Source organism: Tasmannia lanceolata, unplaced genomic scaffold (genome assembly GCF_043159265.1).
Source record: "Tasmannia lanceolata isolate RefF3 unplaced genomic scaffold, GAP_Taslan_0.1 ptg000008l, whole genome shotgun sequence".
Classification (NCBI taxonomy): Eukaryota; Viridiplantae; Streptophyta; class Magnoliopsida; order Canellales; family Winteraceae; genus Tasmannia; species Tasmannia lanceolata.
The window spans coordinates 63,364,021-63,391,335 of NW_027518685.1; the positions used below are offsets into that span (position 1 = coordinate 63,364,021).

At 37.1% G+C, this 27,315-nt stretch overlaps 1 protein-coding gene across 1 annotated transcript; it reads right to left on the reverse strand.

Moving 5' to 3' along the window:
• Nucleotides 1-22,847: 22,847 nt before the first annotated feature.
• On the reverse strand, nucleotides 22,848-24,702 carry LOC143885446 (7-deoxyloganetin glucosyltransferase-like). The gene is made up of 2 exons (XM_077389635.1): nucleotides 24,061-24,702; nucleotides 22,848-23,957 (listed from the first exon to the last, which is right to left on the reverse strand). Exons 1-2 carry the CDS (start codon nucleotides 24,566-24,568, stop codon nucleotides 23,020-23,022), a joined length of 1,446 nt encoding a protein of 481 aa, XP_077245750.1. The 5' UTR covers nucleotides 24,569-24,702; the 3' UTR covers nucleotides 22,848-23,019.
• Between the last annotated feature and the right edge of the window lie 2,613 nt (nucleotides 24,703-27,315).

Genomic DNA, 27,315 nt, shown 5'->3' on the forward strand with positions numbered 1-27,315 from the left:
AGTATTTATATATATAATCTTTGTTTGGTAGTATCTGCATGAATGAGATGTCAAATTTTTAATCTTAAAAATCACTCAATTGATATTCTTAGCCTTCTTAGTTTTTTCTAAGTTGGAGAGGTATCTTCACTTTAATTAAAATACCTAACATCTTGACATATGTCAACATCTCGATCATGAACAGGTATATGTGCATTACTTGGTTATATAATTTTATACCATAAGCATTGATTCAGGGGGAGTTATCCACTCCTATTTTTTTTTACACCCTTTCTGTCGATGACAAAAGGGGGAGAAGTTTGAAATTGATTATCTATTCAATTGACTATATGCACCACTTGCTTATAACTTGTATCATTTATATGTGTGCATATATTGAGGGGGAGTTCTAGTATTCAATTGCCTACTATGTCACTCCACACACACCTCATAATCAATTTTGTTTGTCATCATCAAAAAGGGGGAGATTGTAAGCCCAAGGGTCTACTCTCCTATCTTGTTTTGATGATTCTAAACATAATTGATTGTGTTTTTGAATACTAATCAATTTGCTTCAAGTGTTGTGTTTGAGATAGGATTGATCATTGAAGAAACCAACACACAACATGGTCATGCTTGGAGATATCCCATACAAGAGTCAAAGGAGCTAAGTGAAGCTCACCTCATCTCTCAAGCAAAGCATACACAAGATGGAAGATCAATTGAAGACCAAGACTAAAGAGAAGTTGAAGATTGCATAGGTATCATTGTACATCCTTTCTCTTTAGATTTCCAAGTCAAGGCAAAGTGTTTTCAACTTGGTTTTTCAAAGAACACTTAAGAACTTAAAATGCATTAGTGAATGGTTATGTGGTGGACCAACATGTTGGGACCCTCATAAACATTCCAAAATAACCATAGGAGTTGAGTTCCAAAAGCTAAAAATCAAATTTGCAATAAAAATCAAAAACTGCGGATTTTTAGGCTTCTCGGAACTCCGAGAATTTTTCTCGGAGCTCCGAGCTCGGAACTCCGAGAAAAGGTCCAGTAGCATCTGGACACTTTCTCGGAACTCCGAGACAATTTCTCGGAACTCCGAGAAATGGTCCAGTAGAAATTTTATTTCTTCTGGCCGTTGTCTCGGAACTCCGAGAATATTTCTCGGAACTCCGAGAATTCTCGGAACTCCGAGAATGGTTCTCGGAACTCCGAGAACCTCGCGACAGACTAAAAAATAGCCGTTGGGATTCAAATTAATTGTTGGTTTTTGATATGTCCACCCCCAAACGGTCATATTCTTTGGTGTGGTTATATATACAACATGTAGAGAAGTTTTTCACTCTCTCTTGATCTTTGAAAAACATCCTTAAGCATTAAAAACATTTGCAATCCATTTTAGCTTGAGTTTTTGTTTTTCATCCCAAACTTGCCTTTCACTTGTGAATCTTTTGAGTTTGGATATAGTAGTGCTTTCACTTGCAAATCACCATCTTTGAAGAGCAATCAAGGGTCTACAAAGAGCATCAAGCTTTCAAGAAGAAGCCAAGCTATTCTCTTTCAAATCTTGTATAGGTGGCTAGGGCATTCCCTTTTTAATTCCCTAGAGAGCAACCGCTTAGAACTCGGCGGAGAAGGAGAGTCTTTGTAAAGGTGTAAGGGCATCCTTGTTTAATATCCCTTGGATTTGTAACCGCCTCGGAGCCGGGCATCGTGGAGGTCTCCTATAGTGGAATCCCTCAAGTGCGACCTTGAGTAGAGTGGAGTAGGCCGTTGGCCGAACCACTATATATCGGTGTGTCAATTTCTCACTCTTGCATTTCCATTATTGTTTTGGTTTGGCATTTCACTTTGTTCTTTCAATTATATTTGCACTAACCAAATATTTAATTAAGTGAAGAAAAATTCCAATTAGGGTTTATAGATAATTTTCAAAAGGCCTAATATTGAGTTAAATTCAATTCACCCCCCCTCTTGAGTATTTCATATACCCATTTAGGAATGCACTCTTCACATCCATTTGATACAACTTAAAGTTTTTATGGGATGCAAATGCAAGTAGCATCCTTATGGCTTCTAATCTAGCAACCGGAGCAAAGGTCTCATCATAATCAATACCTTCCTCTTGGTTGTAACCTTGGGCTACCAATCTAGCTTTATTCCTTTGAATATCTCCATGCTCATCGAGTTTGTTTCTAAACACCCATTTAGTCCCAATAACCGGGTGATCACTAGGCCTAGGAACTAACCTCCATACTTGGTTTCTCTCAAATTGGTTTAGTTCCTCATTCATAGCAATCATCCAAAATTCATCCTTTTCAGCTTCTTTTATGGACTTGGGTTCTATTTGGGAGATAAAGGCCATGTTGGCACAAACATTCTTATAGTGAGATCTTGTCTTAACTCCTTGTGAGGTTTCACCTATGATTTGAGTAGAGGGGTGACTAGACATGATTCTACTATGTTTAGAAAGACTTTCTACTTCAAGTTCTTCTATAGGTTGACCTTCTAAATTAAGATTTTCTAAGGGTTGGACAATGGACTCTACTTGACTAAGAGGCTCTAGAAGATTGACACCATCATCATCTTCATTAGTGACATTAGGAGGTTCAAATGACTCGTCAAATTTGACATGCACGGATTCTTCCACAATTTGAGTTCTTTTGTTATAGACTCTATAAGCTTTACTATGGGTTGAATAGCCTAAGAAGATACTTTCATCGGATTTTGAATCAAACTTATGCAAGGTGTCTTTCATGTTTAATATAAAACATTTACAACTAAAAACTTTGAAATAGCTAACTTTGGGGGGTGTTCCACTCCATAGTTCATAAGGTGTTTTGTTAAGGTGAGGTCTAATGAGCACTCTATTTAAAATATAGCAAGCCGAGTGAACGGCTTCCGCCCAAAAGTTTCTTGGAACATTGTGCTCATTTAACATGGTTCTAGCCATTTCAATAATAGATCTATTTTTCCTTTCAATTACCCCATTTTGTTGGGGAGTTCTTGGAGCCGAGAAATTGTGCTTGATTCCATTTTCATTGCAAAAGGTATCAAACTCAAAGTTCTCAAACTCGGTTCCATGATCACTTCTAATTTTATTTATGAAAACCCCTTGTTCATTTTGAATTCGCTTGCACAAGTTGACAAATTTCTTGAAGGTTTCATCTTTACTAGTTAAAAATAACACCCAAGTGAATCTAGAGTAGTCATCAACAATCACATATACATATCTACTTCCTCCTCTACTACTAGTCTTCATGGGACCAAATAGGTCCATGTGAAGGAGTTGGAGAGGACAAGAGGTAGATAATACACTTATGGGTTTAAAAGAGTTTTTAGCATGTTTTCCATGAATGCAAGCACTACAAACTTTATCTCTAATGTATTTGAGTTTAGGTAACTCTCTCACAAGATTCTTAGAAGATAATCTTGAAATTAAATCCATATGAGCATGACCAAGTCTCCTATGCCATAACCAAGGGTTATCATCCATGGCGGAGAGACATTGGATGTTTTGATTTTCAAGGTCTTCTAATGCTAATGAATACATATTGCCATCTCTATATGCAACAAATTCAACTTCATTATTCTTGGAATTCAAAATTTTACATCTATCTTTTTCAAAAAGAACTTTGTGACCAAGATCACATAGTTGACTAATGCTTATCAAATTAAATGAAAGACCGTCAACGAGCAAAACATGTTCAACCTTAATGTCCTTAATTTTAATGGTACCTTCACCGAGGATTTTGCTTCTTGTATCATCCCCAAAGGTGACATTTCCTTGATGATTCATGGTGACAAAGGCGAACTTGCTTACATCTCCCGTCATGTGCCTTGAGCAACCGCTATCCAAAAACCACTTGTCCTTTGAGGGTTTTCCTTTCAAGCACACCTACAAGAATCAAAGCTCATGTTGAAGTTTTAGGTACCCACTTGTTCTTGGGTCCTTCAAGGTTAGCAACATCATAAAGCTCATTCTTTTTAACCCACATAAATTTTGTTGCTTTTGATTTCTTAACATTGCATGCAAACCTTAAGTGTCCTATTCTACCACAATAGTGACAAGTGGGAATAAAGGCACTAGTGTTAGCATGGATGTAGGAGAAATTTCCTATAGCTTTATTTTTGAATGAGGCTTTTCCTTTAGAAAAGGGTTGGTAACTAAGACCATTTTTTTTTAGAGAGACAAGCTTATTTTCAAGAATTTCATCTAGTTTATTTTTGCCACATGAGAATTTTTTAAATGTTAAATCAAGTTCTTTGCATTTCAAAATAAGTTTCTCATTTTCTTCTTTTAAACTTTTGTTTTCAAAGATTAATTTGTCTACTTCTTCATTCAAAGCTTTGTTTTCCAAAAACAATTTTTCACTTGTATTGGTTTGCAAATCGAATTCCTTTTTCATGAACCCAAAATCCCTAGTGACATTTTGTAAGGACTTTTTCATTGTTTTGTTTTTGGCGAGTTGTAAATCCAAATTTTCATGAAGTTTTTCACAAGCAAAAATTAGTTCATCATTAGAGAATTCATGAGATATATCATCAACATCATTTACCTCGGATAAGGAGATGTCTTGTGTTACATCGGCGAGTCCCATGAAGCAAAGGTCATCTTCATCCTTTCCGTTTGATTCATTTCCAGATGAAGCACTCCCTTCATCCCAAGCCGCCGCACACAAGGCCTTTTTGCCATGTCTTCTATTCTTCCTATCCTTGTCATTGTTGTTGATGAGTGGGCAATTTGGCCGAATATGACCAACCTTGTTGCATTTATAGCATCTCATCTCCTCTTTGTTTGAAGGCCTATTTCTTCCTCGGCTAGAGTTGCCTCCTTTCTTGAATTTTAGAAATTTCTTGAATCTCTTGGTGAAGAGAGCAAGATCATCTTGTGTGTCTTCTTCACTCTCTTCCTCTTCACTCTCAACTCTTGCTTTGAAAGCTATTCCTTTCCTTTTTGTATCTTCCTTTTGTTTGTTTAAGGTTTCTCTTCCTTTTATAACCATTTCAAAAGTTATTAAGGAACCTATTAAGTCTTCTAAGCCCATTTTTGATACGTCTTTTGCTTCTTCAATGGCGGTGACCTTGGGATCCTAATCTTTAGGTAAAGACCTAAGTATTTTGGTAACTAAGTCCTTGCTAGACAATTGTTTACCTAAGGATCTTAACCCATTTGTTATGTTTGTGAACCTAGTATGCATTTCGGCAATGGTTTCATTTGGGTCCATCATGAATAGCTCATACTCTCTAAAGAGAAGATTCATCTTGGACTCTTTCACTTGATTTGTCCCTTCATGAGCTATCTCTAGCATATCCCAAATCTCCTTAGCGGTTTCAAGAGTAGAAACTCGATTGAACTCCTCGGGAGATAAGGCACAAATCAAGGCATTCATTGCTTTTGCATTAATAGTGGATTCTCTTCTTTCATTTTCATCCCATAGTTCCATATCAATATTAGGTTCATTATATCCATTTTGGATGCTTCTCCAAACATCAAAATCCAAAGATTTTAAAAACACTCTCATTCTAGCTTTCCAATATGGATAGTTTAAGCCATTGAAGAAGGGAGGTCTAGTGGTGGATTGCCCCTCATTGCTATGAGAAAAGGTTTCCATTTGAATCTTTCCCTTGTAGGTTTTCAAAGAGAATTCCTATGTAAGAGCCTATGCTCTGATACCAAGTGAAATTCCACTTAGCAACCCAAGAGGGGGTGAATTGGGTTTCTTTTCAAATTTTACGAATTTTGAAAACTTAGATTGCACTAGTTTTAGATTGAATAGGAAATCAAAAATAGTATTCAAAGCAATAGTGAAAACTTACCACACAAGAAGAGGTGAAGATGCAAAGAAGCTTTGACACAAAGATTTTTATAGTGGTTCGGTCTTATCTCAAGACCTACTCCACTCTTCTCAAGTTACTCTCCTTGAGGATTCCACTATCTTCTCCAAGGAACTTAAATACGGTGTTCCTTCTGCCTTGTACAAATTGAGCTCTACGCTCCAAGGGTCTTCTACGGCGCCCTTTGTGCCAAATACAAAGAAGATGAAATGAAAAAGCTTGCTTGCCTCTAGATAGGCTAATTTAAGGTAAAGCTCACTCACTCTCACAAGAACAAGATGAACAAATGCAAGTCCTAAGGTCTCTCAAGAATAATCTAAGGTAAATGGCACAAGAGAGAGATTGAGAGTGAAGATCTTCAAGAGAAGGAGAATAAATAGCTTTTAGTGCTCTTGAAATATTTGTAAAATCCTTAGGTTAAAAAGCCCAAGAGTCCCTAGGTTCATATATATAGGGAGGGCAAAGAAAACATAAAATTTCGCTCCCCAACGGTCGTCTCGGACTCCGGGCTCGGAGCTCCGAGCGGCTTTTTTTTTTAACCTGGAACCATTCTCGGAACTCCGAGAATTTTCTCAGAGTTCCGAGCTCGGAGCTCCGAGAATATTCTCGGAGTTCCGAGAAGCCTACGAACAGCAGAGTTTCCTTATATTTTTGCTGTTTTTTGTTTGGGCTTTTGGAACTTTGATTTTTCAAGTGAAATGGAATGTCATGAGGGTCCAACAATGTTGGGACACCACTATGATCATTCACAAACCCATTAAGTTCAAATTAGTTTGATTTTAGATCTCTTTTGTGCCATGGACCTAGATTAAACATAAGGACCATTTACATTCTAAATTTGCTTGATCTTCGATCTTGTTGGCACCTTGTAGAGGCTTTGACATGTCTTCACTCAACTCCATCGATGCTTGAGCCAAGCTTGAACTTTTAAGTTGATTTGCCATTTTTGTGCTTGAGTTGATTTGCCATTCTTGTGCTTGAGTTCACCCTTGTCATGCACTCTTGAGGATGGTACACTGTGAACATCATAACTTTGCCAATGGAAATCATTAGTGTAAAAAGCCTTTCTTTTATAACAAATTTAGTTTGTTAATCATCAAAACAATTCAATGGGAGTACTTGTTGAACCCTTGGGCTAACACATGGACATCCGAACTTGAACCGACTAGTTCCGTCTTGAAAAAACAGTGGAAAGAATATGATTTCTTGTGTCAAAATTTTATTTTGAATAGCCTTTCCGATGAATTGTATGATTTCTATAGTGACTCTCGAGACTCTAAGTCACTCTGGGAAGCATTACAGAAAAAATATGATACTGAAGAGGCGGGTTCAAAGAAGTATGTTATTAGTAAATACTTTAGATTTTACATGGTTGATGACAGGACTGTTATATCACAGACACATGAATTACAGAAATTGGTCCATGACATTCTTGCAGAAGGAATGGTCATTAGTGAACAATTTCAAGTGGCTGCTGTGATTAACAAGTTGCCTCCTTCGTGGAAAGATTTTAGAAACTCTCTTTTTATAAATTTAAAGAACTTTCAATGGAAAGTCTTCTTGTCCGTCTTCGAATTGAAGAAGAGAATCGTAACCAGGATAAGAAAGAGGAAAATGTTAGTAATGTAAATGCTATTTCTGTTGTTTAAAGCCCAAACCAGAAATTGCAAGAGAATCTGAAGCCTAAGAAGAGGAAACAGAACCAAAACTGAGGTACCAATAAGAGTCAAAACCAGAACCCCAAAAAGAATAGTGATTATACAACTGTGGCTTGAAAGGGCATATTTCCCAGATGTGTCGGTAAAAGAAAAGTGCACAAGTCCCTCAGGCCAATGTGACTAAAGAGCCACTTGTGGCTATGATCACTAAAGTGAAAGCCGTTGGTGGGTCTGATGGGTGGTGGGCTGGCACGAGGGCTTCTCGTCATGTTTGTTTTGACAGAAGTTGGTTCAAGACTTATGCACCTGTTGAAAATGATAAGAAGGTGTTGTTGGGAGACTCTCACACCACTATGGTACTCGGAACTGGGGATGTTGAACTCCGATTCACTTTTGGGCGGAAAGTGTTGCTGAAGGATGTTCTTCATACTCCTGAAATGAGGAAGAACTTAGTTTATGATTTTCTATTAAATAAGGCTGGATTTAAACAAACCATTGAATCTGATCATTACATTGTAACTAAGCATGGATCCTTTGTTGAGAAAGGATATGCTTGTGATGGGATGTTTAAACTTAATGTTGAAATGAATGAAATTTCTTCTTCTGCTTATATGCTTGATTGTGTGAATTCATGGCATGCTAAATTATGTCACATAAATAAGAAATATGTGAATGGTATGAGTACACTTGGTTTAATCCCAAAAATAAATTTAGAAGATTTTCAAAAGTGTGAAACTTGTAGTATGGCAAAAATAACTAGAAAGTCTTTCAAAAGTGTTGAAAGAAATTCAAAGTTATTAGAGCTAGTCCATAGTGACATATGTGGGTTAGATAGTATCTTAACCCGTAATGGTAAAAGATATTTCATAACTTTCATAGATGATTTTTCTAAATATTCAATCATTTATTTGATAAGACAAAAGAGTGAAGCCTTGAAAATGTTTAAGGAATATTTGTTAGAAGTTGAAAACCAGTTTCACATGAAAATCAAGAGACTTAGAAGTGATAGAGGTGGTGAGTATAAATCACTAGAGTTTACTGATTTTGTGAAATCTCTAGGGATTATACATGAAACCACTGCTCCTTACTCCCCTGCCTCGAATGGGGTTGCAGAAAGGAAGAATAGAACATTGGTTGAACTTACAAATGCTTTACTCCTAAACTCAGGAGTCCCTTCTAACCTATGGGGTGAAGCAATTCTAACTTTAAACTATGTTCTTAATAGAATCCCAAACTATAAAACAAAAGTATCACCACTTGAGTTATGAAAAAATAGGAAACCTAATGTAAGTTACTTTAGAGTATGAGGCTGTTTAGCTTATATGAGACTTCCTAATCTTTAAAGACCCAAACTAGGAAGTAGAGCCATAGAGTGTGCCTTTATGGGTTATTCTTTAAAAACAAAAAAATATAGGTTCTTTGACCTAAAATATAATGTAATTGTTGAATCAGTAGATGCTGAATTTTTTTATGATAGATTTTCTTTTAAATCTAGACATAGTGGGGGTACCAAAACTATTGTAAATAGTGGAGGTACTAAACATGGTTTAGATGAACACACTGAAATTGAAATTAAACCAAGGCAAAGTAAGAGGGCTAGAATAGCTAAAGATTTTGGCCCTGACTTCTATGCCTTTACCATAGAGGGAGATCCATCTTCCTTAGAGGAAGATTTATCCTTTTCGGATGCTGATTTTTGGAGAGAAGCCATCAATGATGAGATTGAATCCTTGATGTCTAACCAAACATGGAAATTTGTAGACTTCCATCTAGGATGTAAAACTATTGGTTGTAAATGGGTTCTTAGAAGAAAACTAAAACCAGATGGAACCATAAATAAGTTTACAGGTGGGCTTGTGGCCAAAGGCTTTAAATAGAAAGAAAATATAAATTTCTTTGACACTTACTCTCCAGTTACAAGAATCATATATATATATATATATATATATATAAGAGTTTTAATTGCAGTGGCAGACATCCATAATCTTGTTATCCAACGAATGGATGTAAAGACTGCATTTCTGAATGGTAATTTAGAAGAGGAGATCTATATGGATCAACCTGATGGTTTTGTTGCCTTTGATCAAGAAAACAAAGTGTGTAAATTGTTGAAATCACTTTATGGTCTTAAACAAGCCCAAACAATGACATGAAAAGTTTGATAATGTTGTTATATCAAATGGGTTTAAGATAAATGAAAGTGATAAATGCATTTACTATAAGTATTTTGATTCATGTTGTATTATCATTTGCTTGTATGTTGATGATCTTTTGATTTTTTGTTCTAACTTAGAAGTAGTTAATAAAACCAAAAGCTTGCTTATGTAAAACTTTGATATGAAAGATCTTGGTGAAGCAAATATAATCTTGGGAATCAAAATAACTAGATCTGAAAATGGTATCTGTCTTGATCAATCCCATTATATTGAGAAAATACTTAAAAAGTATAAGTATTTTGATTGTAAACTTGTTTGTACTCCTTTTGATCAAAGTATTAGATTGTATTCTAATGATGGTGATAGTGTAAATAAAAAAGCGTATGCTAGTATAATTGGTAGTTTAAGATATGCTACTGATTGCACTAGACCTAATATTGCATATGTTGTTGGTTTGTTATGTAGATATACTAGTTTTCCTAGTATAGAACATTGGAATGCTATATCACTTGTAATGAGATATCTTAAACATACTATTACTAATGGGATTCTTTTTCAGAGATTTCCTGCTGTCTTGGAAGGATGCAGCGATACGGATTGGAATACTTTGTCAGAGGATTCCAAAGCTACCACAGGTTATGTATTTACTATTGGTGATGGTACTGTCTCTTGGAAATCCAAGAAACAAACTATAATCGCTCAATCCACTATGGAATCAGAACTAATTGATCTAACCTCTGCTTGTAAAGAAGCTACTTAGTTAAAGATTTTTTTATCTGACATACCTGTGTGGAGAAAATCTGCATTACATCGAGGAGGATGGGACTTAAGCCCATTAATGAGTAATTACTTATGATGGATACCCACTTTAGGGACTGGAGATCCCAAGAACTAGATTCTCAATGGGAAAAATGAGTCATAGTGTAATTGGTGGACGGTACCACTATCATGCTAAATATGAGTTTATCTCGAAGTCCATCCCTATGGTGTAACCCAGCATGATATCCTGAAGCTTTATGAGGTTGAGTATTTTACTCTTAATGAGATCTATAACTCATATGAGTGGGATGTCTAGGCTACAGGAGCATCCTTGATAGACTCACCTACATGTTTGCTAGGAAGTGGGCCGCTTCCAAAGAGAATGTGGGCTTAATTCTCTTCTGCTTACATAGACACTGGGATATGCATAGGGCCGTAATGTGCAAGCTTGGAAGAACCAATAGAACACTTTAGCTTCTTTCGTGTGGTGTATTTCTTTCTAGCCCCTAAGGGTTGTAGTTCAAGACATAGTCACTTCAATTCCTGGCAGTTAGAATACACTTACACTAAGTAAAAGTTCAAGACATAGTCACTTTTATTATGCGTGTTGCTTCGCCGGTTGCCAACACAAGTTATATTTTATTTTAAAACGTTCTCTATTAAAATAAGTGGGGGATTGTTGGTATTTTAATACAAAATAGCCCTTATTGGTATTTTTCAAAGTTCTTTTGTTTACAAAAAGAAGCCACTTTGGTTTGAAAAATGAGTTTACTCACTTCCTTCACAAAAGCGAATAGTCCCGTATTGGAAAGTAGAGAAAAACTTCATGTGATTATATAGCTTATCACTTCTTTAGCTTTGTGAATGAGAAGAGGAGAAAGGGGGCCTACGCGCATGAGACACCAAGTGGACCCAGTGGGCTTTTGGCTATACCACACGCGCGCCGCCCGGCTAGGCTCGGCTAACCGCGTGTGTAAGTCAAGGTTTTTCCTTCCCCTACATTTTAATTTTTGTTTCTCTCCGTTTAACTTCCCTTTACCTTCGCCGTTATTGTTCTGGTAAGCCGGCGTACCTGAGAAAGCCGGCGTACTTGAACATCGATTAACTGGGTAAATAACGCCCGTTATTTTTACAAATAACTGCGCCATTCGTAAACGTTGTGACTGTTGGGATGCGACCTTTGGCATCTGTAACATCTTATGAATGGCTCTTTTCTTAAAAGGGCGTCTTTATTCATTCTAAGGGTGTGTCGAATAGACATGTTTTGGTTTATAAAAGAGGATATTCTCTGTGGTTTTTACACCAACAACAGAACGAAAAAGTATTGTTTTCTTCTTGCTTTCTCTACTATACTGTAAATAGAGATTTCTATCTTCTTCTTTTATTTTACATATTTTGTTGGGCGATTGGAGTGTTTTGGTGGTTCGAATTTTCTTGATCGTGCAGCTCTTGGAGATTGACGGTGCGTCGGGCTGCTATATCCTGGGGGTGATTGCGGCCAGTAATCAGTTGCATCAGAATCAGTTTCCGCAGAGGCGCAAATTCTCCTTAAAGAGAGCGACATAGTCCGTGCCTCATCTCGCCGCATCGGAAAATGTTTCACTGACATCGTTTGTTTGTTGTTTTTGTTTCTCAACAGAAGTCTGGTAAGCCGTATTATTCTCTAAATCCACAACACGCTCTACGTCAGATGCCTACCTCTGCTCTTGGCCTTACCCAAGCTACCATCATCAGCACCAGTGTGGCCTAAAACCCCAAAACTTTGACGTGATTTCCTTTGATTTGGTTTGATTTCAGGTTAGCATAGATACTAATTGGCTCTACTGCCATTCCTTCCTCTGTCAAGAATGTGTATTGATTCTGCAACTCGACCAAAAAAGAGGAAGTAAGCTTAGGGCAAGTGATTGAAGTTCCTATAGAGTGGACTTTAGCAGGGCCAGACTCCACACTAACGATGTGAGATTCCCTGATGGGTGAACGTGAAAACTCATCATGAATAACGCACCCTGTTTAAGAGAGATGAAGGAGAGACTCCCTGAACAACGTCGGGACATAAGGGGGGCCCAACTGAAAAATCTCTTTCCTTGCTGGAGACTTACATTTTAAAAATTTACATGGAAATCACCAGAATGCATATTATCTCTGCCTAACATGTACCTAGCGGTTCCGATGGGATTTCTACCTCCTTTCTAATTTCCAAAGCTCTGCATTCTACCAGAGGTGCTAACTTGGCTTTAGCATTCTCTCAAATCTCTGCTAATAACATTTAATGACGTGATATGGTCTACCTCCTAATCAAAAAATTCTGAGCCATTCGAGCTTCATTCCTTTTACGCAACTGGCATAACTTTACTTCAGGGATTGACAATGGCATCACATTGATCCCTATGCTGATCTGCATCACCAAGTAATATATTATCTTTGTGTCCCTCTTTAGGTTATGTTGGGAAGACACTTTCTACCCAGCTTTTAATAGCTGGATAGATAATTTTGTGGGACCTTGGGTTTGGTTCAGCAGTAGATGTCCAACCAGCTTTAAATCTAGTTCTGCTACCATTAGGCATAATCAGAATAATACCGGCAGAATCCACTAAAGCAGGGACACATTTACATTTGCATTCCTCATCTACATGGCTAAATTTGATGTGAACACAACAATATATGGGGAGTCTTTCATAGATGAATTTCTGCCATAGCCCGTGATCAACTGGGGTGCCCAACCACACCTTACCATGGAGTTTGGCATTGATGTCCGTCTCCACATAGATCCTTGCAAATTCGGTTCTGGTACTTTAAATGGTAGGTACAACAACTTTGAGCACCCCCTAGTACGCCCCCTATGGATATTTAGTTGCCCTCATTGAAATAAAATAGGTGGAGTCTTAAGAGGCAAATCCAGATCAGAGAATAAAGTAAAAGCCTTCGTGCTTCTTTCATCAAAATAATAATAATAATAAATAAATGATGCAGGGCATCTTGCTTTCCAATTTTACCATTCGGTATTAGGAAGTTTCCATTTGAATCATATCCTAAAAGATATCGGTTTCATTTTACCAAGTGACTAACCATGGCAACATGTGCCAATCGGTGGGATTTAGATTTAGGAATAAATTACTAAATAGCAATAAATTACTTTCTTAGTTTAATAGTTTAGCAGGTTCCTTTCTTAAGTCTAGCTAAATAGCAATAAATTACTTTTTGATTAGTACCCAATAGGAATGAGATCTAAAATAACTTTTATTTTCTATTTAATTTTTCAATGCAAAATTATGTAAGATCTTTATACCTTGATTATAGTTTCAACTTTCTTTGTTTGTTTTTAGTTTCCAAAGTTAGGTGAAGGCTCTTATTAGCATATTTAAACTCAATGTAATGGTGAAGATCTTGGGTTTTTTGACAATTAAAATATTGAATGAAAAGTGTTCTTTTCTTGTGGAGAAAAGGTGTTTTTGACACTTGATTCTTGGAGTTTCCCTCCAACGTGGGTTAGCTTTTGAGCACCACAATTATATTTTGTCATTTTTTATCGGATCGTCATCGCCGTTATCGATCGCACGCCCACCCGGCATCAATTGGTATCTGTTAGCCCAAGGGCTCTCATGGGTTCATTCAATCACTTTGTTTTGATGATTAACAAACTCAAATTGATTAGTTGTTTATGGACTGATCATTTGCCTTGAGTGTTGTGCTATAGACAGGTAATTCACAGGTCAATCCATGCAAGCACACACCATTGATGGCCTATGCTTGAAGATGGACCAAACACAATGCAAAGGAGCTAAACCATACTTGGATCAATCATACCTTGGAGGATCAACCAAGAAGAAGCTCAACATTAGTTATCTCAAAGCATTGAACAAACAAAGGAAGATCGGTGAAAGCCAAAGTTTGTGGATCAACAACTTGCAAAGGAGCTTGAACCAAATGGTGGCATCATCCTTGGAATGTTTCAAGCAAAGAAGTTCAACCTTGAAGATCCCAAAACATGCCATGGACTAAAGAGAAAATCAAGCAATGGCTACCTCAAGAGTTCATTCAAGAGAGTGGTAAAAATGGTAGATTGTATCACCTATCTCTCTTGTTGTTTCTCTAGCCAAGGCACATCTTAAAACCCCTAAAAATATATTTTTCAAAGAGACCAATAAGCTTAAAGAAGGACTTAAATGGATAAGTGAATGGCTGTTATGGTGTACCAACATGTTGGGACCAATATGGTATTCCATCACATTTGAACAAAAATCGAGTTCCGAAGGCCAACATGGAGCAGCAACTAAATCCTATCAAAACTTATTTAAAATATTTCCAAATATTTTTGAAAATATTTTTAATAGATATCTCTCATTTTTCTCATATCCGTAGAGTATAAGAACGTTGAAATCCGACAACAAACGAAGGAGATAAGAATTTTACAAGATAAGAATATCCTACGGAAAATGGCCTACTCGGAACTCCGAGACAATTTCTCGGAGCTCCGAGAAATGGTCCAGGTTCAAAAATTAACCTGTAACGGTTCACTCGGAGTTCCGAGCGCGGAATCTGAGAAGACCGTTGTGGAGTCTAAAAAAGCCATATTTCACTCTCCCCTATATATATGAACCTTGTGGCCTTTGGGAAAACACTCAATGATTAATCTAACCTTCCTTGAGCATTTATAAGGGTATTTACATCATTCTAACAAGGAAATCACTCTTCCCTTCTCTCTTGTGCCTTGACTTTAGCTTGTTCTTGAGAGACCTTTGGGCTTTAACTTGTTCATCTTTTCTTGAGTGAGAGTGAGTGTTATTTACTTGTAATCAGCTTACTAAGAGGCAAGTGTGCTACATCCTTTCTTCTCTATATTGTACTTGGCAATGAAGGGCGCCGTATTTAAGACCCTTGGAGCTTGGACGCTCGGATTGTACTTGGCAGAAGGAACGCCGTATTTAAGTTCCTTGGAAGAAGACTAGTGAAATCCTCAAGGAGAGAAACTTGAGAAGAGTGGAGTAGGTCTTGGGTTTAAGACTGAACCATTATAAAATCCCTTGTGTCAAGCCTCTTGTCTCTTCATCTCTTATCTATTGGTAAGTGCCTTAACTCTTGAAATGGAATATCATTCTTAATCTTTTTAAACTAAACTAAAAATAGTGTGAGCTAAGGTTTTAAATCCTTAAAGTTTTTTTTTTAAAAAGAAACCCAATTCACCACCCCCCCCCTCTTGGGTTGCTTAGTGGAATTTCACTTGGTATCAGAGCTTATGCTCTTACATAGGATTTCTCTTAAAAACCTATGAGTACAAGATCCAAATGGCAACCTTCTCTCAAAGTAGTGAGGGGCAATCTACTACTAGACCTCTCTTCTTCAATGGCTCAAATTACCCGTATTGGAAAGCTATGGTGAAAGTGTTTTTAAAATCGTTAGATTTCGATGTTTCGAGAAGCATCCAAAATGGATATAAAGAACCTAGTATTGACATGAACTAATGGGATAATAATGAAAAGAGAGAATGCACTATTAATGCTAAAGCCATGAATGCACTAATGTGTGCCTTATCTCCCGAAGAGTTCAACCGAGTGTCTACTCTTGAAACCGCTAAGGAGATTTGGGACATGCTAGAGGTAGCTCATGAAGGGACAAATCAAGTCAAAGAGTCTGAGATGAATCTTCTCTTTAGAGAGTATGAACTCTTCATGATGGACCCTAATGAAACCATTGCCGAAATGCACACTAGGTTCACAAACATAACTAATGGTTTGAAATCTTTAGGTAAACAAATGTCCAACAAGGAATTAGTCACTAAAATACTTAGGTCACTACCTAAAGATTGGGATTCTACCGCCATTGAAGAGGCAAAAGATGTTTCAAAAATGGGCTTAGAGGACTTGATAGGATAATTGATAACTTTTGAAATGGTTTTAAAAGGAAGAGAAACTTTAAACAGACAAAAAGAAGACACTAAAAAGAAAGGGATAGCTTTCAAAGCAAGAGTCAAAAGTGAAGATGAGAGTGAAGAAGACATACAAGATGATGATCTTGATCTCTTCACCAAGATATTCAAGAAATTTCTCAAGTACAAGAAATGAGGCAATTTAAACCAAGAAAGAAATAGACCTTCAAGCAAAGAGGATATGAGATGCTACAATTGCAAGAAGGTTGGACACATAAGGCCAAATTGCCCACTCAACAACAACAATGACAAAAACAAGAAGAATAGAAGAAATGGGAGGAAGGCTTTGTGTGCGGAGGCTTGGAATGAAGGGAGTGCTTCATCCGAAAATGAATCAAATGAAAAAGATGAAGATGACCTTTGCTTCATGGGACTTGCCATGGTGACAAATGATATCTCCATTTCTGAGGTAAATGATCTTGATGATATTTGTCATGAATTCTCTAATGATGAATTGATTGTTGCCTGTGAAAAACTTCATGAAAACTTAGATTTACAAATTGTTAAAAACAAAACAATGAAAAAATCTTTGCAAGACATAGCCAGAGATTTTGGTTATTTGAAGAAGGAACTTGATTTGCAAGTCAAAACAAGTGAAAAATTGATTATGAAAAACAAAGGTTTAAATGAAGAAGTTGATAAACTAATTTCGAAAAATAAAAGTTTGAAAGAAGAAAATGAAAAACTTGATTTGAAATGGAAGGAAGCAAATATATCTTTTAGAAAGTTTTCATGTGTAAAGAGCAAATTAGATGAAATTCTTAAGAACAAGCTTGTTTCTCTAGAAAAAGTTGATCTTGGATACCAACCCTTTTCTAAAGGAGAAGCTTCTTCCAAGAACAAATTTTTGAAGTACTTTTCTCACATGCATGCTAGTTCTAGCTCATTTATTCCTACTTATCACTATTGTGGTAGAGTATGACACTTAAGATTTGCATGTAATGTTAAGAAATAAAAAACATCTAAGTTTATTTGAGTTAGAAAAGATGAACTTGATGATGTTGATAACCTTGAAGGACTCGAGATGATTTGCATTCCAAAACCCCCAATATGAGTATATCTTGCTTATCTTAGATTTAGGGGTATGTGCTATAATTTAAAAATCTTTTGAAAAATATAGTATCGATACCATGAGTTATCTTTGATTGATTCCCATGTATCTATGTGTATATGAGCTTAATTGATAAATATCTCTTTGAAAATTTCAAAGTCTATATGCTTAAAACTTATTTACAATAAAACTTTGATGCATTGCACTTAATTGAATTTGGGCATTTAACTCACTATAGTGGTGGGACACTATACATCATGTTGAGAACACTTGTCTCCCACACATTTTGGTTTTAAATGGGCTTATGCACTTTATGCTTAATGCCTCATCTTTTTATTTGTGGTAATGGATATAGATGTAGATGTTTGGACCATGTACCCCCGTTTGTTAGTATCTACATGTTTGAGATGTCAAAACTCAATATTAAAAGCTATTCAACTGGTACTTATGCCTTCTTGAGGGAACGGTACCTTCACATTGATTAAAATACTTAATCATTTGGCCTTGTGCCATAATCTCAATCATGGATAGGTATATGTATGATCTCCCTAGCTTATGTGTATATACTTAGGGTAGTAAATTTGAACTTGTACAAAATGATATCACTTAGGGGGAGCATGAGCCAAAATTTGCCTATCTTTTGTGCTATGATTATTAATTATGTAGTGCTATATTATGGTTATTATTTTAATTATGATAAACCATCACTTAGAGTGTAAGTGTCATTGTAGCCCAAGGGTTGATCTTAACTTGTTCATTTGAAGATCCTTGGAGTCTATGTTTGGACATCCCTTTGAACACACTAGTTGTATAATTCTTTTCAAAGGAGGAGCTTTATAGGTAAATTTGTCATTGGTGGCTTATCATATGTCCCTTAATGTGGTTATCATTCCACATATGATAAATACACTCATTTAGAGCATTGTTGCCCCATATGTGTTTTGTTTGGGCTTATCTTGTGTTCTTATTTTGATATCATCTATCATTTCTCGTATAAGACAAAAAGCCCATAGCCTTAGCCGTAATGTTATATCCTCTTAGGGTTTAGACTTATCTTGGATGGGCTAATATGTTATCATCTATTCCAAGGATAAGTTTTATTGGCCAAGCATTCACTGTCATATTTTTGGCCAATTATGTCTTGTCATGCCTTAATTCATAGGTTTTATCCAAGGCCAATGACAAATCTTTAGGGGAAGAGCTAATTATTGCTATCTTTACATTTGTATGGATCATTGTAAAATGCTTACATTGTTCATTCCAACATTTTTCCACCAATTGTGCTTTATGTTGCATATCTTAACAAAAAAATGGAGGGTTATCATGCTAAACTTTACATTTACTCTATTTCATTCATGATAAGTATTACATGAGCTTTATTTTACCATATTATTCTTGTGAAATTAACTACGGGTCATAGGGTTATTCAATTTTTGATGGAATGTCATATGGGTCCTAACATGTTGGTATACCACCCTGGCCATTCACTTTTTCATTTATGTCATTCTTTAAGCTTATTGGTCTCTTTGAAAAATATATTTCTAGGGGTTTTAAGATGTGCATTGGCTAAAGAAAACACAAGAGAGATAGGTAATACAATCTACCATTTTTACCACTCTCTTGAATGAACTCTTGAGGTAGCCATTGCTTGATCTTCTCTTTAGTGCATGACTTGCTTTGGAATCTTCAAGGTTGAGCTTCTTTGCTTGAAATCTTCCAAGGATGATGTCACCATTTGGTTCAAGCTCCTTTGCAAGTTGTTGATCCACAAGCTTTGGCCTTCATTGATCTTCCTTTGTTTGTTCATTGCTTTGAGATAACTAATGTTGAGCTTCTCCTTGGTTGATCCTCCAAGGTATGATTGATCCAAGTATGTTTAGCTCCTTTACATTGTGTTTGGTCCACCTTCAAGCATAGGCCATCAATGGTGTGTGCTAGCATGGATTGACATGTGATTACCTGTCTATAGCACAACACTCATGGCAAACGATCAGTCCATAAACGACTAATCAATTTGAGTTTGTTAATCTTCAAAACAAGGTGATTGAATGAACCCATGAGAACCCTTGGGCTAACAATCTCCCCCTTTTTTTATGATAATACACTAAATTGATTAGATAGGTGGGAGGAAGCTCTTATGAGGATTAGATAAACAAGATAATGATTATAACTCCACCTCAACATATGCATAAGTTAGATTTACCAAATTATAGTATAGAATGCATATGAATTATGGACATCTAATCAATTTCATAATTCTCCCCATTTTGGCATAAGCAAAAAGGAAGGATTAACAGTTAAACACAATACAAAGCATGAAAGATATTCAATGAATATAGATGCTCCCCCTAACTTCTTATCATGAATACAAGATAAACAAGATATAGATGCCATGATAAGAGCATAACAACATAGAAACAAGATATCAAATGTAAATCAAGTCTATGTTGGAGAAAAAGCAAATAGACATTACATTTTAGCTCAAATTTGTAGGGTATAAGAATAAAACAAAATTGAGTTCTGAAGGCCAACCTGGACTAGCAACTAAATCCTATCAAAACTTGTTTAAAATATTTTTAAATATTTTTGAAAATATTTTTAACAGTTCTCATTTTTCTCAGTCGTAGAGTATAAGAACATCAAAATCTGACAACAAACGAAGGAGATATGAATTTTACAAGATAGGAATATCCTGCTGAAAATGGCCTACTTGGAACTCCGAGACAATCATATTTCACTCTCCCCTATATATATGAACCTTGAGGCCTTTGGAAAAACACTCAATGATTAATCTAACCTTCCTTGAGCATTTATAAGGGTATTTACATCATTCTAACAAGGAAATCACTCTCCCCTTCTCTCTTGTGCCTTGACTTTATATTGTTCTTGAGAGACCTTTGGGCTTTTACTTGTTCATCTTTTCTTGAGTGAGAGTGAGTGTTATTTACTTGTAATCAGTCTACTAAGAGGCAAGTGTGCTACATCCTTTCTTCTCTACATTGTACTTGGCAACGAAGGGCACCGTATGTAAGACCTTGGAACTTGGACGCTCGGATTGTACTTGGTGGAAGGAACGCCGTATTTAAGTTCCTTGGAAGAAGACTAGTGGAATCCTCAATGAGTGAAACTTGAGAAGAGTGGAGTAGGTCTTGGGTTTAAGATCGAACCACTATAAAAACCCTTGTATCAAGCCTCTTGTCTCTTCATCTCTTCTCTATCGGTAAGTGCCTTAACTCTTGAATTGGAATCTCATTCTTAATCTTTTTAAACTAAACTAAAACTAGTGTGAGGTACGTTTTTAAATCCTTAAATGTTTTTTTTTTAAAGAAACCCAATTCACCCCCCTCTTGGGTTGCTTAGTGGAATTTCAGTATCAGAACTAGGCTCTGCAGGAGTTCTATCTACTGCGGATCTAGGAAGGCGATGATTCTCTAATCTATAGAGCAATTGCAACTTGGTGAAATTCCTATCTTCTATGGTGATTATGAGTGCGAGTGCACTACTTGGATGGAGGCTATCTAGGCGTGTTGCGAGCCATGCAGACCGAGCCAGAAAGATTTGATTTGGTATGCCAAGGATACTGTAGCCAATCGCGCCAATTCTTTATGGATACTCATGGAAAAAGAGGGACGCAAATTGAGAAAACCACCATTCAATGATTGGGAGGAGGTATACGGTCGTTTCTTGAAAATGTTTGCACCGGTAACTCATCAACAGGCCATAGATTTTCATGCTAGAAAACTGCATAAGCAAAAAGCCCAAACAGCCAAGGACTTTGCTAGAAGGAAAGCTGCATGCCTTACAATTTAAAAGACATGGCGAATGTACTAGGCTAAGAAGGAATACCAAAGTTAAGTTACTTTCGCCACTATTATTCAAAGTTGGGTTCGTCACGAAATTGCCCGTGACAATTATTTGAGAATAAAATTGGCTACATATGTCATTCAACGAGCCTGGAGGAATCGAATCACTCGGCATCGTTCTCGTGAGCATCAAAATCCACTAATGGAAGATCTCAAGATCACCAATAGCAAATTGGAATGTCAAGTAGAAAATTTGACACGCCAATTAGATAAAGAACGAGAGTTGCGCCTCGAAATGGAGCGAGCTTTGCAAGACCTTAAGTGTAAATTCGAGGCCTTGGGGGAACGCTTCCAAGAGTCAAAGGGCTACGTAAACGAGCATAACTATCATGTGAAGGAGAAAGATTGGCCCCACCTCGATGATTGCCCATCCGTTGAGAATAGTGATGGGTTCTTTCTACCTCAACTACCTCGATTCGACGAGCATATCGAGAGCAAGTTTTCAAGTCGAATCAAGTTCCATCGCTCACCCAAAAATGCCAGATTAATAGCACGATGGAAGTATTTGATTCGTTGGAAAGGACTTCAGTTCGAGGTAGGCGCAAGAAGTGATGATACCATGGCAACTCATATCCTTTACGCGAAATCCAAATTGGAACTCGTTGTCGAGTTTTTTCAAGAAGGGGGGTCTGATGCAGGGCATCTTGCTTTCCAATTTTATCATTCGGTATTAGGAAGTAGCCATTTGAATCATTACCTAAAAGATATCAGTTTTATTTTACCAAGTTACCAACCATGGCAACAAGTGCCAATCCGTGGGATTTAGATTTAGGAAACAAGCCTTTCTTAGTTTAATAGTTTAGCAGGTTCCTTTCTGAAGTCTAGCTAAATAGCAATAAATTACTTTTTGATTAGTACCCAATAGGAATGAGATCTAAAACAACTTTTATTTTCTATTTAATTTTTCAATGCAAAATTGTGTAAGATCTTTACACCTCGATTAGAGTTGCTACTTTCTTTGTTTGTTTTTAGTTTCCAAAGTTAGGTGAAGGCTCTTATTAGCCTATTTAAACTCAATGTAATGGAGAAGATCTTGGTTTTTTGACAATTATAATATTGAATGAAAAGTGTTCTTTTCTTGTGGAGAAAATGTGTTTTTGACACTTCTTTCTTGGAGTTTCCCTCCAATGTGGGTTAGCTTTTGAGCACCACAATTATATTTTGTCATTTTTTTATCGGATCGTCATCGCCATTATCGATCGCACGCCCATCCGGCGTCAATAAAAGCTTTCCATAGGAGCATTTGGGCACCAAGGCAACATGGAAAGGGGTGGCACCTCTCAGGTCCTCATCCTCAGAAAAGAACAACACAGTGATTCCTGTAGAAGTTTTAAACAGTTTCTTGAATCCTAGCTTAAGAAGTTTCGGGAGGAACAAATTCATGGATGTTGCTGAGAAGAAACCACGTCCAGAAGGAGAGACAACCAACTATACAGAAGCCTTGGCTCCAGTGGTGGAGGGACACCTATAATGGCTTTTGACTAAACCCAACTTTTCAATTTAAATCGCCCAAAGATAGAAATATAAGAATGGCCTTTTTCACCGCTTATCTTTGGTCACTCTCCTCACCCTGACACTCTAAAATCTCTACCTTATAAACTCCTTATTTGAACTCAAAGTAAGTTTCTAATTAAAAATTATTACACATAATTTGATTTTTTAATAATCAAGGGCTTCCATATACAATATTCAAACCAAACTTAAGAACCAAGAAGACATGGTTTATAGTTTCTATATTTTAGATCATAGGCATGTTTTGTAATGATTGATTTCTCTCAAACGCTCATGCCTACGGCTAAAGTACATATTTATCTTGAATAATATCCTTGACAAGTCTATCAAGATTCATGTATGAAGAACCTCCTTGTTGAGTAGCTTTTTCGGCAGCCTCCTTCCATTCCAAGGCCTTATTCCTCATCTCCTTCCCCTTTTCTCCTTCCATGAATTCCCTAATAAGACCCTCAACTTCCCCTCTCTTTACATCATTGTTGATCTCCATGCCAATCCCCCACCCAGTGCAAGCATATCGACAATTTGTCACTTGTTCAGCAAAGAAGGGCCAACACAGAACAGACACACCACCACATATGCTCTCCAGCATCGAATTCCAACCGCAGTGTGTTAGAAACACCCCGATCGAAGGGTGTACGAGAACTTTCTCTTGTGAACACCAACTGGCTAGCAAACACCTTCCTTTGGTCTCACTGACGAATTCTTCGGGCAAAATTGCCGATTTACCCATTAGAAGATCGGGACGAATTATCCACAAGAATGGATGTTTGCTATTTGCGAGCCCCCAAGCGAACTCTATCAATTGTTCAGCTGTCATGACTGTGATGCTTCCAAAATTTACATAAACAACTGAAGCCAAATCTCTCCTGTCCAACCAGTCTAAACACTCACTATCTTCTTTCCATAGGTTTGATGCAATTGAGTTCAGCCCACTTTCTGCCATATCTTTGCACAGTATAGACATTGGACCCATGGTATAAAGTCGAGGAAACATGCATTTGATGGCCTCAACAACATCGTGTTCGATTTCATCAAACGTGTTTAGTATGAGGCCCCGAGCCCTCAAATTATTCTTTGCTTGCTCGATGTTAAAATTGAAGATGGTCTCATTAGGATCTGTAGTTCGAACGAAACTGGTTACATCCCTGAGACGTATATTCTTCATCCCTGGTATCCAGTCGATATGAGTGTCGAGATAGCCGTTGGTTAAGTAACTCTCATCTATAAGACAAGCAGAAAGGAGAGGAAAACCAAACTAAGAATTAAGAACATGCCATGTTTTTTTAAAGCAACAAAGAAAAAAGATTGAACAGAAATCTGATACCTTTGAGGGGAGTATAACCCCTTCTCTTAAGCTCATGAAAATTAAGGTAGCCCATGAGACCACAAGCACTCATGGTATAGAACACCAGCACCATAATATCTAGCTCTTCTGCAACACATAGAGCAAAGCTCATGACCCCATCAGGAATTATGCAACTGATATGGGGTATTCTCAAAGAATTGTTAAGCTTTGTCACGAGATTCCGAAAGGGTACAGCACAGTTTTTCCTAGTAGAATCACACAGTGCTGCTATATCTTGTGTTCCATCATGATCAGGGGGCGGCAAACCATCTGGTATGGTTTCAAACTGGAAATCATCCAAGCCCTTAAGAGAATCTAGACCTCTAGACTTCAACATGCGACTGTGGTTGAACTCGGTGTGGACAAAGGTGATGTAAAAGCCTTTGGAGTGTAGAAGTTTGGCCAGTTGCATCATGGGGTTTATGTGCCCTTGTGCTGGGTATGGAATTAAAACAGCATGAGGCTTGTCTACTAGAGCAGACTCCATTTCTTGGTTACTGAAGAAACATCAATGGTGGGCTTATGAAAGATGGGATTGTTATACTCCATCATTTGAGATCAATACTCACCTCTCATTTTATAAAAATAAAATAAAAAAGAACAAAAAATAAACCGTGACATTCTGTCTTTCCTCCATTGTCATCTTTTCTCCATTGTCATCTCCGAATTGATGGGTGAAAATGACAATTTAAGAAACATTTTTTACTACATTTCAAACAATCAGAAACAAACAATGAGGGTAGAGTTTCAAATGGAGAGGTTTGATGTGTCTTGTTCACCAATGTAAACTCCTAATCGCATGACCAAAACTTTAATACTTTGTAGACAGTTACTTAATGAAGAAAAAACTATTATAAGAAATATGCACAGTCTAATTCAGTTAAAAAGAAAAGATTATTAGGGGACTTGGTTTTGGCCTTTTGTTATTTACGGATTTGTCCTGTCCTACTTTATTCACTATTTACATTTGTGAATTTACTATTTAGGAGATCTAGTAGGAATACACTTCCCCTAGAACATTACACTTGGTCTTGGTCCCATCTCAAATTGACACAAGATCAAAAACATTGATCTTGTAGAACACCATGAGGCGATACACTTGGTCTTGGTCCCATCTCAAATGTACACAAGATCAAGAACGTCGATCTTGTAGAACATGACTCGATACACTTGGTATTGGTCACATATAAAATGAATTGCTTGATGCTCCTGATTTGGCTACGATCAGCCAAATCATTGGCGTTTCTAGGAATGAGAGAAAAAGAAAAATACACCACTGAAACAAAAATCACTAATCTCATCCATGACATTGGCTCATCTCCACGGCCCTTAGCAAATTCCTTTGACCCACAAAATAATGTTAGACTAATCGCTTTCCACTACCAAATTGATCTCCATCATGGTGTTGAAAATGGACAATCTGTGTCGTGAAGTTTATTTTCTCATGTCTAGCTGCCTCGGGTCGAATAAACTGGATTACACTCATTTTCAAATCATTTCAGCTTTTTGTTTTATTTTACTCCATTAGTCGTAGTTTTGTAGTAATTTTCTTCTCTAACAGTAATGGTGATCGTAGGTAGGTACTTTAACTAGGTAGAACTCACCCCTAAAAGCTAGCTGTTAGAGCGTGGGTGCCCATTCCCTTATAACCCATCCACATCCACTCGTTTTTTCTGATGTGGGATGATTTGCTTTTGTGTGGATGTGGATGGGTTATAAGGGAATAGGCACCCACGCTCTAACAGCTAGCTTTTAGGGCTGAGTTGTACCCGAGGGCGAAAATGTCACTCGAGATGTGGATTTGTTGTTCTATTGTGATTCTCTTGTGGTTGTTTAATTTCTCCTTTGACTGTGTTGGATTTGTTGTCCGACGGGGAGATTTTTCCGCACAAATGATATCAAAGCTCAGGGCATGGTAACCCCGGTTTACCTTCGAGGGTGGAAATGCCCCTCGGGGAAGATCTCGGAAACCCCGGTGTAGTTATCTTTGGTTCCCACGTTGCTGCCGCGTGGAAGGGCGAGATTGTCCATATTGCTTCCGTGTGGAGGGGGAGATTGTTGGGGTTCCACGCAAAAGCAAATCATCCCACATCGGGAAAAATGTGGATGGGTTATAAGGGCATGGAGGGAATCGGCACCCTCTCTCTTACGGCTAGCTTTTAGGTGTGAGTTCTACCCGGTTAAAGTCCCTACAGTGATAATCATGTGGTTAAATAGTGATAATCAATTCCGGGAATATGTATGTGCAGTCAAGACCGTTGATAGTATAGATTATCATGTGGTGACCCATGCGATATTCGTCACATGATGAATGGACATCTCGCATGCTTATGAAAAAATAACTACAAAAATCAACAGTTTAACTTTTTCTTGTGGAACCCTAAAAGAGGCTTGATAAATTAAAAAACAATTAAGCTTGAATTGTGATGAAAAATGACACAAGCTGTGCGAAAAGAGTATCCCATTCCTTAATTCTTATGTTAATATACATTAGCTTGTGAACACGATTAGAAGTACACACTAATTTATGATTGAAAAATCCTCCATATGATGATTAGAATATTATTGTTAATCTGTACACATGTCATAACAAGGTCATTATCATGAACCCACCAATGATAATAGCGTAAATACCAATAAAACTTTTTTTATCCCCATTTCGTTTAGTAAACAGCATAGATTAGAACAAAAAAATATTAGAGGCTTGTGATGGGGATGTGGTGATTAAAAAGAGTGCTTTCATTATATAATATAAAATGCAGGCCGGTTAAAAATACCCAAATCGGATTGTATCTAACCATGACTAGGTCATACCTCCAGTGATTGGGTCAGGGGTGTCGAGCCTCTAATTCAATTGTTAAATGCCATGTTTTCTAGCATTTGGGTTGGACCGTCTACATATATATTATTAGAACATTAGATTTAGGGCCATGATAATTTTCACCCTCGCTCATTACGCATTCGCCCCCCCCTTTTAACGTGATTTGACGTCAAAAAAGCATTAAACTTTACCACTGTTCACGTTATAAGGTGGGGTGAATGCGTACTGCAGAGGGGTGAAACTATCATCTCCCTAGATTTATTGGTGCATATGAAATAGAAAGGGATATTTTCATGCAATCATACATGGGATATTCCAATGGAGTACTACACTCGATCCAACGTTATTTCAGACCATGCAATTAGAATTTGAATAAGAGGAGCCGGTTCTCATTGAATGTCTTGGGAAAGAAA

Excerpts from the sequence above, each read along its gene's own strand:
- LOC143885446 (XM_077389635.1), bottom strand. The coding sequence starts at position 24,568 with ATGGAGTCTGCTCTAGTAGACAAGCCTCATGCTGTTTTAATTCCATAC. Across the intron at positions 23,958-24,060 it reads GGGTTATACTCCCCTCAAAG|ATGAGAGTTACTTAACCAAC; the intron begins GTATCAGATTTC and ends CTTGTCTTATAG.